We start from the raw sequence: 15,840 nt of genomic DNA on the forward strand, positions 1-15,840 counted from the left end.
ATTTATTTAATAATATTTATACAGGAGTGTCCAGTTTAGCGAAGGCTGTTTTAAATGGAGTCCTGATTGACAACCATAGAGTTACACTACATATACATTTACAGTTTACACTTTCACTAAACATACATACAAAAATAATGTATGAAAGTATACACTAGATTAATTAGTATATCTGATTTCTATAATGTTTCTTAGTACCCATTTTAAATTTTACAAAATTTGTTTCGTTTCGAAATTCTTGTGGCAATAAATTCCACGTGTTAGCTCCATTTATTCTAATGAGTTTTGATGTTTCTGTAAACGAGCACGAGGTGGTCTCAGCATATCTCTATGTCTTGTATTGTAATTGTGTACGTCAGAAGAAAAGCTAAATTCATCTAATAAGTATTCTGGTGCTAAGTTGTTTAAACATTCGAAAACCTGTAAACTTATCTGATAAGATCTTCTAGATTGTAATGACAGCCAAGAAAAGGTAGCATCTAAGTTAACTTGATCAAAAAGATTAACCCCCTCAATGACTCTGGCAGCCCTACGATGCAACTTGTCCAGGTATCTCTTGTTAGTCTTTCCGCAATTATCCCAGACGGCGCAACAGTAGTCATAGAGGGGCAAAATCATGGCATTATAAAGTGTGATACATGCCTCTTTAGGAATAACCTTTTGAGCTCTCCGTAACATGCCAATCCTCGATGAGATTTTGGACGCAATGTAATCGATATGGTCATTTCAGGATAGGCATGGATCAAGCACAACCCCGAGGTACTTAAATTCATAAACCCTATTAAAAGTTGTTTCTTTAACTTTGACTGTAAAATCATTTACTTTGGCTAACCTCTGGTGTGTACCAAACAACATTATTTTGGTCTTAGAGTAGTTCAAAAAGAGAAAATTACTGTCGAGCCAATTGATTACATGAGTGAGATCATTAGTTAAACAAGATTCTATGTTTTCGACAGATTTACTTCCGAAATAAAGGACAGTATCGTCAGCATAGAGTTGTATACTACAGTCTTTGACTACGTTGGGAAGGTCGTTTCTATAGATTATAAACAATAAAGGCCCCAATATGGGACCCTGTGGTACAGCATGTAAAATAGGTTGAGGTTCAGATACTTCACCATTGATAACGACACTTTGAGTTCTATTCGTTAGGTAGGTATTAAACCAAACTAGTGTAGAATTTGAAAATCCTAACGAAGATAATTTTGTTAGCATAAGGTTGTGATCTAAAGTATCAAAGGCCTTACTCAGGTCCAAGAAAACCATTCCGGTAAGTAATCCTTTGTCCATATTATGAGACACCTGGTTAGTCATTTCTATTAAACTAGTGGTTGTTGAATGGAGAGGTCAAAATCCTGACTGGTAGGTGGAGAGTATTTTGTTTTCATGTAGGTACATATAGAGTTTATTGTGTATTGCTTGTTCCATAATTTTCATAAACACCGGCAGGACCGAAATTGGCCTATAATTTGAAGGGTCGCTTTTAAGGTCTGACTTGTGTATTGGTGTTATAAGAGCATGCTTCCATTCTATTGGTATAGCTCCTTCAGCGATAGATCTGTTCATGAGTAATGTCAGGGGTCTTGCTAGTTCTCTAGCACCGTCCTTTAATAGGCGCGCCGGAATATTCTTCAAGCCAGTAGACTTCGATGTTTTGATGTTATTGAGGCTCTCTTCCACAAAATCTTCTGTGATGGAGGAAAGTTTAAACTTTTGCAGATTGTTAAAAGAGAAACAAGATGTCCCAGGAGTCACACAATGTAACGACTCTCTAATGCGTAAGATGGCTGAGTAGAAGTACTGAGCAAAACCTTCCGCAATTTCTTTAGGATTGTACATCAAGCCAGTTGCAGTTTCTATGCATGCTATGTTGGTAGACTTGTTTGTACTAGAAATTACTGATTTAAGTGTTTTCCACAAGGAAGCACAATTTTTCTTGTTCTCATTGATAATGTTGGTGTTAAAATCGCGCTTTGCATTTCTAATCATGCTTGTTGTTTTATTTCGCAGATTTTTATATGTTTTCCATTCGGTCAAACATTTCGTTTTCTGAGCCTTTTTGAGGTGGAAATCACAAATTTTCATTATACTTCTTAATTCTTTTGACAACCATGGAAGACTAACCCCGCGTACTCTACTAGATTCGAGGGGAGCATGTTTATCTATTATGGAAATTAGCATTGATTTAAATGCAATCCAGGCCTCATTAACAGTCAATGATGTGTCAACTTTTTCCCAGGGGACAGTATGCAAATCTGCAAGAAAACTTTCGGTTGAATAGGTTTTAAAGTTTCAGTGAACAATATTTCTAGGAGAAGAACGGGGCCTTTTTGCGCGTCTAATCATAAATATAAGGGAATGATCACTGATTGAACATGGAATCACTCCAGATGAAAGTATCTTGTCCCTGTCAGATGTAATAGCTAGGTCAATTAGTGTGGATATTTGTTCGGTGACACGAGTAGGTAATTTTATAAGTTGAGTAAGTTGGTAGGTATTGAACAATTGTCGCAAATCTCTTGCTTCTGTAGATAGTCTCTTTGGGAGCATGTCTTGATTAAAGTCCCCTAATAATATGGTCTCGTAACCTTCATCCGACGTTTTTTCAAAAGATTTTTCGACATCGTTTTTAAAAGTCTTATAGTCTTCGTTTGGTGGTCTGTAGATTGAACAAACCAGTACTTTTTTCTTGTTAGGAAGAGTAATCTCAAGCCAACAAGCTTCAACATTTTGGCTAATATCTGTTCGCTGCCGGGCATTTAACTTTATGTTGTAATAGATTGCAGTGCCTCCCCCTTTTTGATCAGTAATTCGATCAGTCCTAATAATGTTATACCCATCGATATGCAGCTCACTGTTCGACCATGTAGCGTTAAGCCAAGTTTCACTGAGACATAAGACATCAAACGGATTGTCCATTATCAACAATTTTAATTCATCAATATGCTTCGGTAGGCTTCGAATGTTAAGATGAGCTATCTTTAAACCAGGAGATAACAGAGCCGAATCGGACCAGCCAGGATTTGTTTAGAAGAGAAGATTTGGATTAATATCGCCAGCTAGAAGAAACATAGCCAGAAGGCAGCACTGAAATATCTTGCAGGCTTTAGTTAACTTTTCCATTCTTGATGAAACACTTGGTTTTGTCTTTGGTTTAGATTTAAACTTCGACTTTGATATCTCGCTAGACATCAATAATTCACTCACAAAAAATGAACTAGCAGCAGTTGGAACGTTTCCCGGCAACTCCAAAGGTAGAATTCCTTTGAACATGATGTAAAGCGTACAGAAACAGTACAATTTGAATGGAGCTCAAAAATACACACCCGTCATGCTTCACATCCAGACCACTTATGACATCCAGACCACTACTCAATTGTTACTTATTTACTTTTTAAAACTACCTTCGTCAACAACTACCGTCGGGTTTCTTTTCTCCACACCTTTGACCCTGCTATGACGTCATTCGCCGAACATGACACCACCATCACAACGCAAAGTTCAAATTCACTCAGTCGGCTCAACCAAAGCTTCAGGTAACATCTCCTTCGCTCAGTAGCCACACGCTGACATGTGACCTGTTTGCCATTAACTTGCTTTAATTAAGGTCACATGACATGCAAATGTGAACCAGCACACTTCCTTTTTTCATACTGATCTCATTTTTTGAACAATCTGGATGGTCAATGTTACGGTACCCCATTTTTTGTAATACAAAAATATAATAAAAGTGTGCTGGTTCACGCTCCCCCCCCTAAAAAAAATCTTTTGTTAATAGTTCTGGGTTTTTCTATGAAAATGTCTCACAAGGTTTGCAAAGCAGTACTGTTAAATTATTCTACAGTGAAAGAATAATTCCAGCACTATTATTGCAAGTTCAAGACAACAATGAGAATTTCTGAATAGCTTGTAAAATACAAGGTCACCATTGATTTGATTTTTCTTATGAATGACAATATCAATCTGTCTATAATATTGTTTTCAGCCATCACAGCACACATGATATTAATAAACTAATAATTAAAATGTTTTAGTAATACTGTTAAAATATAGTTGTTTACTTGATAAGTCGCTTTTAAAGGTTGGACCAGGCAGCACAAACAAAGACAATACGATCAGCTTTAATAGTAATAGGATAACTCCCAAGAGAATAAGAAAGTCTTTAAGTCTTAATATTGAGCATTCAACATGTGACCTCAAGGCAGCAACTCGATGAGTGTGGGTACTGCATTGGCAGAAAGTCAAGTCCTCTACAATATGCTGGAGAAATAAGTTGGACTTTCTTAAAGGCAAGTAAATCCATGTCTAGGAAGCCCTTATCTGCCATTACAGCATCACCCTCTTCTAAACAGACACTCAAACCTGAATTTTTAACCATCTCTTTGCCTGAAGTAATCCCTGTCCAAAGTGGGGGAAGAAATGAAATGATCTCAGTAGGTGTAATGCCAACCAGTAACATTACTGTATTGTAGCTTTTGTAATTGCTGCATGTATTTTTTTGACTTTCCGGAATAACTGGTTTTTGTATATAAAATTCACAACAGTCGATGATTATCCGGATATTAGGAAATTTTTTTGAAGGGCTGTGGTAGCACCCTTTTTATCTCACTTTGACTTGGCCATGGAAGAACAAGAAATATAGCTCTTCTGAGGAATATAATCCAAGTATTATAAATACGAGACACCTGGCCAACGCTGATTCCAAAAGTATCAGCAAGGAAGCGAACATCAAAACCCTTTCGTGTTCTTACTAATGTAAGAACAAACTTCTCCCAGCATGACAGAAGTCTGGATTGTCCACCTCTCTTTTATTCTGGAAACTGGTGTATCAACAGATCCTTTCCAATACTTTTTGCCTTCTCTTTCACCAAATCAAAGACTAAAGTTAAGTTTTGGCCTAGAGATTCCAGTGTATCTAAAACAGTTTCTGTAATGACTGTTAAACTAATTATGATAAATGTATGGAAATTTATTCCTGTTGAACAGTTAAAAACCCATGAACATGAACGTGGAACCATTTTCTTTGTGTAGAATTGTTATTTAAGTCCGTCACCAAACTTTTTAACTGTTTTCATTATTGCCTGCGAAAGCAGAGTTTTTTTAGTAAGTTATCGCCTGTAAAGAGTTTATTAATGAGAATATATATACAAGATTGGTAATATGCGTTTTTACTTTGGAATATGACTGTTACTTCGCCGAAATTCACGAAGTAAAATCGAAACACCGAGTTCAAATTGGGACTACTTTACGGATCACGAAATTGACTAAAACCACAGAGAAAGCCTTATGTGATGGCTAACGGTGATTCGACGTTATAACCAACGAATTACACTCGAGACGTGGAGGTTATATTGATTTGTAATCGTAAACTGAAATACAACATATAGGAAAACTTAAATAACTATAGCTTGCATTATAAAACAAATATCTATCTTTCAAGAATACATGCAATCTAAAAGAAAACAGCAGTACGCTGCACACAGGACACCATAAATGCATGCGACTATAATTAAACATAAGGTGAACATGCAAACAGAGCGTATTAACAAAACCATAATTTAGAACTAAACCAACAAAGTTTCATGAAATGTCACTTACATATCAGTCCCGTTTTGCCCACAGCGCTGAACTAGTCCTTTCACCACTTTAACAACAAATTTTACTAAGTACGCACCAACTAACGATACAGGTGTTACTTCTGTGACTATCTCACACAAACTAAAACTATTATTAATCATACGTAGTCCGTGCCTTGCGTTATAGCCCCCGGGGCCGATCAACGTACAAAGACATACATTAGATGCGACGCTGGCACTGTGTCTAAAGATAAGCTAACACAACAAGGGGAGTGTCATAAGTCCTTAACATGGCTCCCCTGAAATATAGAACGTTAATATTTCACTAAACTTAACTAAATAAACCTTTATTGAATGTTTCGAAATGAAAATACCCGTTCTGTTCCACGACATCTTTATTCTTGAGGCTCCTCGGTTGGGATTCCCTCGGTCTTCTCACTCACCATTATACTACCGGGCTGTAGTGTATTTGACATCAGGAAGATCAATTTCTGCACTGGTCGGTCTAGAAGGCGTAGTGGTGTTCTTCTTTTACCATCCTCGCCAATACTTCGATCTGCGACGGCAACTTGAACCTTTCGAACCCTTGCGTCATCACTTGGATAGACTGCTGCGACACGAGCTAGTTCCCATTTGTTTCTTGGTACGTCCTTTTCTTTCATAAGGACGATATCACCGACACGTAGATTTTGACGAGTCTCCGTCCATTTCTGCCGATGTTGCAAACTTAGAAGGAATTCCTTTCTCTAGCGCGTCCAGAAAAGGTTCGCCAAATGTTGCACACGTCTCCACCGTTTTCTGCTGTACAAATCCGGGGATTCAAATATACCTGGAGGTGGTAGGATGACTTTCGACTTCATCGTGAGAAGATGGTTCGGTGTCAATGGTTCTGGTGAGTCCGAATCTGCTAGTTGGTCTACTGTTAACGGTCGACAGTTAACTATAGCTTCAACTTCACACATTAAAGTCCTTAGCGACTCATCGTCCAACTGGATTCCGTTGTTGTGCAGCAGAGAAGAGAGAACCGCCCGAACAGTTCGTATTTGACGTTCCCACACTCCACCCATATGACTTGCTGATGGTACGTTCATCTTGAACGTAAACCAATCACAGCTTTCTTCTAACAGCTTCAACTTTATTCTTTGGTGATCCATCGCAGCTAGAGCTTCCATGAGCTCTCTGCGAGCATCGACAAAATTTGAGCCTTGATCGCTTCTGAGCTGGCGAATAGGGCCCAGTCTGCTTATGAACCGTCTAAGAGCATTGATAAATGAATCAGTATCAAGGGAAGCTGCCGTTTCGAGGTGAACTGCTCGAGAGCCCATGCACGTAAAAAGAACTCCGTATCGTTTGAGTTCCTTTCGTCCTTCCTTCACGATAAACGGACCGAAATAGTCAACCGCGCAGTAGGTAAATGGTGGACAGCTTTCCGTACGATCCTCCGGGAGGTCCGACATTTTTTGTTCGATTACTCTTCCACGAAGCCGCTTGCATGTGACACAGGTAGAAATTAGATGCGAAATTGCAGACGAACCACCGATGATCCAGAACCCACTTGATCGAACTTCGTTTAATGTCAATCCCTTTCCCTGGTGTTTCACTCGTTCATGAAAGTATCGTACTATTAGGGTTGTCACTGTTGGAAATTGTGCGGATATATGATAATTAGCATAATGCATGCAAATGTCATAGGGATAATTAACACTGCATGAGGAACAATGATAAGTAAGGAATTGGGATGATTGAAAACAGATTGGAAGTGACGTTCAACTGGAGAGTATCAATAAGGGATTGCGATAGGGAAAGTGAATTGGCGTCTTTACTTTACTCTTTATTATTAAAAGTTAAACTATAATTGTGATTGTGTTGGTTCAACATAGCCTCTAACGGCATTCCCAACACAAGTGGCACCTCCGACGGGATCTTGTGAGAAATGGAAGAGTTAGTAAAGCGAATCGACACGAAACGTAAAGTGATCTTAAGTACAAGTGATACAATAAAGAGGGCTATAGAAAATCGGAACGTAGCGAGCATCGAACGTCAAAGGAATACGATGAGGAAAGCGGCGGATGAAATTTACGAACTTAAAGTGCAAGTACAAGAGATAAGAATTCAGAAGGACGACAATGAGGACGAAATTCAATCGTGGACAAAAAATATAGAACAGGAGCTCGAATCATGGGACAACGAAATAGCGGGCATTTTGGAAACTACGCAGGAGTGGAAACGGGAAGACAACAAAAAGGCGAAATCGCGTGAACAAGAAATAGCAGCAAAGGAACGGCATGACTTATTCAAGGAACAGTTAGAATACGACAAAGCAAAATTGGAACAGCAAACACAGCACGAGATGAAGATGGAAAAGTTGCGCAACGAACAAGGGAAATTGCAGGGTAAGAACGCGAAGTTACCAAAGCTTATAATAACGAAGTTCAACGGAACGCCGGTAGATTGGTTGCGGTTTTGGAACCAATTCGAAGCCGAGGTTGACAAGGCTGACGTGGCACCTGTTACAAAATTCTCCTATTTAAAAGAGCTTGTGGATCCAAAAGTAAAGTCTCATATCGATGGGCTACCGTTCTCAACAGAAGGCTACGAACACGCGAAGAATATCTTGAAGACAAAGTATGGTGAAATAAGTGAAATTGTGAACGCGTACGTAGAAAATATAATGAATTTGCCAACTATCCAGGGAACAAACACCGGTAAGATCCATGATTTTTATAGTAAGCTTTCGTTCAACGTGCAATCTTTAGAAACGCTGGGTAAGCTAAAGGAAGTTAATGGTTATGCGCGACTATGCTTATGCAAACTAGAAGGAATCAGAAACGATTTAGTAAGAACAGACGATAATTGGCGCCAGTGGGATTTCGTGCAGTTGGCAGACGCGCTTCGGAAATGGACGGAGAGGAATCCTGTCAGAATTAGTGATAAAAGCGATAAGCCAGATAAGCACGCGAGTTTTGGCAGAACAAATGCATACCAGGCGCATCAGCGTGACACAAAACAGAGACGGTGCGCGTATTGTAATGAGACAAGTCATGCGTCTGTCAATTGTACAAAATTAATTACGTCAGCGGAACGTAAGAAGTGCCTAAGCGAAAAACGTCTATGTTTCAACTGCACCGGAGTAGACCACCGTGCGGGCGAATGTCGTAGTCGAGCAGGTTGCACAAAATGTAAGCGCCGGCATCACACCTCAATTTGTGACGCCCCAAGTGAATCGCCACCCCCACCTGAGCCGAAGCGCGACAGATTGCTTAATACCGCAACCGATGCTAATAAGCCAGTCGTTTATCCTGCTGTGATCGTTGATGTGAATGGTGTAAAATGTTGCGCTTTAATCGATACAGGGGCGGGCAGTTCATACGCTTCGTCAGCGCTTTTAGACACGATCAAAGCCAAAGTTAAAAAGCAAGAAATTTGGCGCGTTGAAATGATGTTTGGCATAGCGACAAGGAACGTAAAAATTTATGATCTCACGGTAAACGAAACAAACAATAAATTCAACATTAAAACAGAAGTGACACGTGTTGAAAGGAATGAACTATTAACTTTAGACAATCCGAGATATGCGGACATTATTGCTAATCATTCCCACCTGCAAGGCATAAATATGCACGATAATGATCAAAAGGAGCGGCTGCCCGTCCATTTAATTCTAGGGACTGGGGACTATTCAAAAATTAAAACCGCCACAAAACCAAGGGTTGGTTCTCCCGGTGAGCCGGTTGCAGAGCTCACTAAGTTTGGCTGGACGATTATGTCCCCCGGCAAAGAGATTGATCTGAACAACATGTTTTCAACTCAAGTACATCGTGAGGAATATGAAAAACTTTGTAGGCTAGATGTTCTAGGTCTCGAAGATTCAGCTACGGGCGATCAACATGATGTTTATAACGAATTTAAGGAACAATTGTCGCGCAGTGGCGAGGGTTGGTACGAGACCGACCTGCCGTGGAAGGGAAACCACCCCCCGTTACCTAGTAACAAGACAGGCAGCCTAAAGCGACTAGACAATTTAGTGAAAAAGCTAGAGAAGCAAGATATTTTGGAGAAGTATGATAAAATCATCATGGAGCAAGCGCAGGAAGGTATCGTAGAGGTAGCAGAACCGGAGGCAGTCGGTAAAGAGTTTTATTTACCACATAAAGCAGTCATTAAAGAATCGGCAGAAACCACCAAAATGAGAATCGTTTACGACGCCTCGGCACGTGAAAACGAGAAAGCGCCTTTCTTGAACGAATGTCTCCAAACAGGACCCCCTCTACAAAACGATCTCTGGCAAGTGTTAGTTCGCGGACGATTCCACCCCGTTGGCCTAACTGGCGATCTTAAACAAGCATTCCTCCAAGTACGCATCCGAAAAGAACATCGTGATGCAATGCGTTTTCATTGGTTTAAAGATTTAAAGTCGAGAGAGGTAGTGACATTTCGATTCACCAGAGCGTTGTTCGGGTTGTCGCCCTCGCCTTTCCTCCTTGGGGGCGTTATTCAACAACATCTAACAAATTATCAGCAACATCATCCGGAAGTCGTGACAGAAATCAAGAAGAGTATGTACGTTGATGATTTGGTCAGCGGTGGTGATTCTGTAGAGAAAGTGAAGCGACTAAAGGAGAACGCCATTGACATCTTTCGGGATGCTACGTTCAAATTATATAAATGGCACTCCAACATAGCAGAGCTCGAAAGCGAAGAGACGAAGCCCACAAATCCGGAAGGATCATCAAAGTCGCTAGAGTCGTCCCAATTGCAAGGAGACGAAACATTTGCCAAACAACAATTCAGCACAAAGCCAGGTCAATCAGCAATACTTGGTCTCGCATGGAATAAAGACAAAGATGAAATCAAAATCGAGTTTCCTGCTGACCCAGCAAGTCCGACGAAGCGAGGAGTCCTCGGGAAGATCGCGAAAGTTTATGATCCCCTCGGGTTGATTTCGCCCATTACTCTGCAAGGGAAGTTCCTCTACCGCGACTGTTGCGACTCGAAGGTCCCCTGGGACGCCAAACTGCCTTGTGAGTTAGAAGCTAGATGGACGGCGTGGGAGAAAAGCCTACCAGAGAACGTAGCCGCGCCAAGGAGTCTAGCGAAGTTCCAGGAGCCAATTGAGGATATCAGGTTGCACACATTCGGTGATGCGAGTATTCAAGGAGTGGGAGCAACGGTGATAGCCGTGGTCCGACAAGCTAGTGGCACAACCCAAGGTCTCGTTGCTGCAAAGTCGCGGTTAGCCAAGAAAAACCTTACAATACCCCGCTTGGAGCTTGTATCAGCACACATGGCAACCAACCTCGTTGACAACGTCCGAGAAGCATTGGAAGGATTTCCGGTGAGCCAGGTATTCGGATGGTTAGATAGTACCGTGGCCTTACATTGGATCAGGGGAAATGGAGAGTTAAAACAATTCGTGGGAAATCGAGTAAAGAAAATCCAGGAGCGAGACTATATTCAATGGCGACACGTAACATCACGCGACAACCCAGCGGACCTTGCCAGCCGAGGAAGTGACGTAAGCAAATTAGACAAGCTGTGGTGGAACGGCCCTGACTGGTTGAACGACGAAGACAACTGGCCTCTGAACATCAAAACGCAAGAAACAACAGAAACGCAAGCTGAAACGAAAGCAGTCAAGGAATTGTTCTCACTGACGGTACCAGTGCAAGATGAATTAGATCAGCTTCTTAAGAAATTCGAGTTTTGGAAAACGATACGAATTACAGCAACAGCAAAACGATTCATGGACAACGCGAAAGACGGTCGTGAGAACAAGAACACCGGTCCTTTGACAACAGAAGAAACCAGCGAACAAGTCAAGTTCTGGGTGAAGAAGATCCAGGCGCGTAACGAAGGAACCGCTAAATTTGAAGAAGATCGAGAGCAACTGAATCTTCAGCAGAACGAAGCAGGAGTGTACGAGTGTCAAGGAAGAATCCAAGGTCATTTCCCTATCTACCTACCAGACAACGAGCTCTTGACTGAAAAGATCGTAGAACATGCCCACAAGCTTAGCTGTCACGGGGGAGTGGGGATGACAATGGCGAAATTTCGTGAAAAATACTGGACCCCTCGATTGCGAAACATCGTCAAACGAGTGACAAAGAGTTGTCATACGTGCAAGAGATTCCGTGCCATCGCAGTGGCAAACCCACCAATCGGAAACCTCCCAAGGGATAGGACCGAAGGGAACACAGCGTTCCAAGTGGTCGGCGTAGACTACGCAGGTCCGATAAAGTACCTTAAGAAGAGCAAACGCGAAGGGAAGGCATACATTATCCTGTATGCTTGCAGCCTCACTCGAGCCACATATTTGGAGCTTCTTCCAAATCAAGAAACAAGCGAATTCGTGCGAAGTTTGAAGAGGTTAGTAGCAAGACGAGGACGTCCCCAGAGAATTTATTCCGACAACGCCAAGACGTTCGCGGCGGCAGCGAAATGGCTGAGGAATATCATGAAAGATGAACGCCTACATGACTGGCTCTCCAAGTTTGAGATCAGGTGGCAGTTCAACACCAGTAGAGCCCCATGGTGGGGCGGTCAGTACGAGAGAATCATTGGCCTGGTCAAACAAGCGCTATATAAGACTGGAGGAGGCACCTTGCTTACGTGGAATGCATTGCAAGACCATCTTCTTGACATCCAAGTATCCTTGAATAACAGACCTCTCAGCTACGTAGAAGACGACATTCAATTGCCGCTGTTAACGCCAAACACCCTGATGCACAATAGACCAAACAATATCCCAACGCAAGACTACCATGAAGTAGAGGAAAGGGATTTGCGAAAAACAGCTAAACGTCTGGAGAAATGCAAGGACAAGTTATGGCGACGATGGACCGATGAATACCTAAAAGGGCTGCGAGAAAGACACAACTTGAGACATAACAACAAGCAATTCACGTTGAAGGTCGGTGAAGTAGTCATTATCAAATCAGACGAACGAGATCGGAACAAATGGAAACTTGGGATAGTCGAAAACCTAATCCGAGACGGTGTCGTACGCGTGGCGAAGTTGAGGGCGGGTAAAGGTCACCTGGAACGTGCCGTGCAACATCTCTACCCTTTAGAACTAAGTTGTGACATATTCAAACCGGAAAAGAAGGGACCGATCCTACGCCCCGAAGCTGAAGTATTCAGACCAAAGCGAGATGCCGCTGTGGCTGCAGAATTGCGAATCCAAGATACTGTGGCAAACGAAGATCAGTAGATCTGGTCTTACACGAAAGACAGTATAGAACTTAGAGCTTTAGTTTTAAACATATATTTCGAACAGTTACGTTAAAATTAGAATCAAATCAAGTTAATAATTATTGGGACGGTGAATACTGAACGAAGCACAACTTTTCATATTCGCTTCTTCGAAAATCGAATAGGGGGAGTGTGTTGGAAATTGTGCGGATATATGATAATTAGCATAATGCATGCAAATGCCATAGGGATAATTAACACTGCATGAGGAACAATGATAAGTAAGGAATTGGGATGATTGAAAACAGATTGGAAGTGACGTTCAACTGGAGAGTATCAATAAGGGATTGCGATAGGGAAAGTGAATTGGCGTCTTTACTTTACTCTTTATTATTAAAAGTTAAACTATAATTGTGATTGTGTTGGTTCAACATAGCCTCTAACGGCATTCCCAACATCACGTGACCTTTGCGGGGTAAGATGATTGGATGTTTAATTTTCTCCGATAGGTTCGCGCGTCGTAAACGCCCTCCGACACGCAGGATCCCTTCTTCGTCGAGGTACGGGTCGAGTTTGCGTAGTGTGTTGGTACCCTTCTTAGCATTGACGTTAACGTCCCGATTAGCAGCTGTATCTTTCTTCAACGCAGTTAAGACTTCAGAAAACGCAGTAGCTTGTGCCGAACGAATGATCAATTTTTCTGCAGCGCTCAATTCGCTGACAGTGAGTTCAGGTAACGTCAATGCCTCCGATTTCTTTCTTTGAACTCGTGCGCGAAGTTTTCTCACATAGCGGAGACATAAGGCTATTGCTCGCTTTCCTCGATACCAATCAGAGAAGTACAACAGTCGATCTTCGATAAGAGAACCAGTCGAATTTTCATCAGAATCCACTCTCGAGGTAGAGCAAACGACGGCTTTCTTGACTTCCGGATCAGATGAGCTCAGCTCGCGAATGTGCTGATTCTCCTGGTTGTTGGATGGCCATTGTTCTTCTGGTTTCCACAAGAACGATGGTCCAGAAAGCCACTTGGATTCTGAAATTTCCTTAGCTTTCACTCCGCGAGATGCTTCATCCGCTGGATTTGATTTCGACTCCACATATCTCCACTGATCGACTGAGGTATGATCTTGAATTTCTTGCACTCTGTTGGCGACGAAGATATGAAAACGCCGAGTTTCATTTGCAATGTAGCCGAGCACCACTTTGCTGTCTGTCCAGAAGATTTCCTGGTCGATTTCCAAATCCAATTCATGACGCAACTGGACGCTAACTCTGACAGAACAGACCGCGGCCGTTAACTCCAATCGTGGAATGGTTACCGATTTCAACGGGGCTACTCTCGACTTCCCCATCACGAAGGCGCAATGAATAAGATCACATTCATCAATAAATCGTAGATAGCTGCATTGACCATAACCTACCACGCTGGCGTCTGAAAAATGATGAAGCTCAGTCCTGACTACGCGACCAAAATCAAGAGGTTTATAGCATCTCGGTATGGAAAAACCTTTCATTCTAACCAAATCTAACTTCCATTCTTCCCATCTCGACTTTGCTTCGTCCGGCACAGCGTCATCCCAACCAATGCTTTGGCGACATAGTGCTTGAAGAATTGACTTTCCCTCAAGCAGAAGGGGGTCGACGAATCTAATTGGGTCGAATATTGAACTGACAGTTGACAGTATACCTCTTCTTGTGCACGGTTTCGCCTCAAGCACGATTGGAAATTGGAAGCTGTCCGACTCTGCGCACCACTGGATACCTAGCGCTCGTTCGATTGGCAGAGAGTCCAAATCGAGATCTATTTCATTCACCGCATCTGCTCTGTAACATTCCGGTATACTTCGAACAACGTCCTTGTTATTGGACACAAACTTGTGAAGGTTGAATCCTCCACGACTGCACATCTCCTTGGTGTTCTTGATCAGGTTCACCGCTTCGTCCACCGATTGCACGGACTTTAGACCATCATCAACATAGAAATCCTTTCGAAGAAAATCAGCTGCTGCGCTTCCAAGTGCCTTCTCGTTATCGTTCGCGGTCGTTTTCAAGGCGAAATTTGCGCAGCTAGGTGATGATGCTGCACCAAACAAGTGCACCGTCATTCTAAACTCATCTGGTTCTTTGGCAGTATCGCCGTTTTCCCACCAAAGAAATCGCAGAAGATCGCGATGTTCTTCGTTGACCTTGACCTGGTGGAACATCCCTTCTATATCACACATGAAGGCAACTGGATCTTGGCGAAACCGACACAATACTCCTGTAAGATTATTGGTAAGATCGGGACCTTGCAGCAGATGCTTGTTCAGCGATTCGTTTTGGTACTGTGCTGCGCAGTCGAACACGACACGAATTTTTTGAGGTTTCTTCGGATGGTATACACCATGATGAGGAATATACCAAATTTTCCCCTTCGTATTTTCTCGTTCGCTATGATTTCAATCTTCAATCACCCTTTCTGCAAATCCATTCTCAATAACTTTCCCCATGAAGGCAACGTAATCTTCTCGGTACTTTGTGTTGGCATCTCGCTCAAACTTTCTTTTGAGGTGATTCATCCGCCTCACGGCCACATCTCTGTTATTTGGAAGGTTGATATTTCCATCCTTCAAGGGCAATGGCAGTTCGTAGTGATTGTTATCAAGTTGATGAATACCTTGCCCGACAATCTCAAGGAATTTTCTGTCGTCTCTCGATAGGCTTAGGTTTGATGAATGTTTCTCCGAAAAGTCGAGTTCAAAGAGTTGCTTCACGACCGATGGGTTGATTTCCTCTTTCGTCGAGGTATTCAGGGCGAACGTCGGTCCCAAACGAGCTTCAGGAAGGACTTCACGAGTAGCTATACAGTTGCAAGTGGAGGGGCCAATATCGACATTGTCGGTTGATTCAGAGGCAGAGGCGACAGGTCCGACTATACACCATCCAAGGAGCGTTCTTACAGCGTATGGTTCTTCTCCCTTGCCTGAGATCACTTCCTTTGGCTTGATTGCTTTCGGGCAGTTGCACCCAATCAGAAGACCAATTTGAAGGTCAGCTTGACACGGAGGTATTTTATCCTTAATTTTCCGTA

The 15,840-nt window shown here is 42.1% G+C and overlaps 2 protein-coding genes across 2 annotated transcripts; one reads left to right on the forward strand and one right to left on the reverse strand.

The window, feature by feature from the left end:
* Positions 1-7,509: 7,509 nt before the first annotated feature.
* On the forward strand, positions 7,510-12,786 carry LOC114530777. The gene has a single exon (XM_028552398.1). It carries the CDS (start codon positions 7,510-7,512, stop codon positions 12,784-12,786), a length of 5,277 nt encoding a protein of 1,758 aa, XP_028408199.1.
* A 361-nt stretch (positions 12,787-13,147) lies between these two features.
* On the reverse strand, positions 13,148-14,875 carry LOC114530778. The gene has a single exon (XM_028552399.1). The coding sequence runs from the start codon at positions 14,873-14,875 to the stop codon at positions 13,148-13,150; it is 1,728 nt and encodes a 575-aa protein (XP_028408200.1).
* Positions 14,876-15,840: the final 965 nt, after the last annotated feature.

Source organism: Dendronephthya gigantea, unplaced genomic scaffold (assembly GCF_004324835.1).
Source record: "Dendronephthya gigantea isolate DGI-Jeju-01 unplaced genomic scaffold, DenGig_1.0 000066F, whole genome shotgun sequence".
NCBI classification, from domain to species: Eukaryota; Metazoa; Cnidaria; class Anthozoa; order Malacalcyonacea; family Nephtheidae; genus Dendronephthya; species Dendronephthya gigantea.

Bases quoted from the DNA above. Each gene is read 5' to 3' on its own strand.
- LOC114530777 (XM_028552398.1), top strand. From the start codon at position 7,510: ATGGAAGAGTTAGTAAAGCGAATCGACACGAAACGTAAAGTGATCTTA.
- LOC114530778 (XM_028552399.1), bottom strand. From the start codon at position 14,875: ATGACGGTGCACTTGTTTGGTGCAGCATCATCACCTAGCTGCGCAAAT.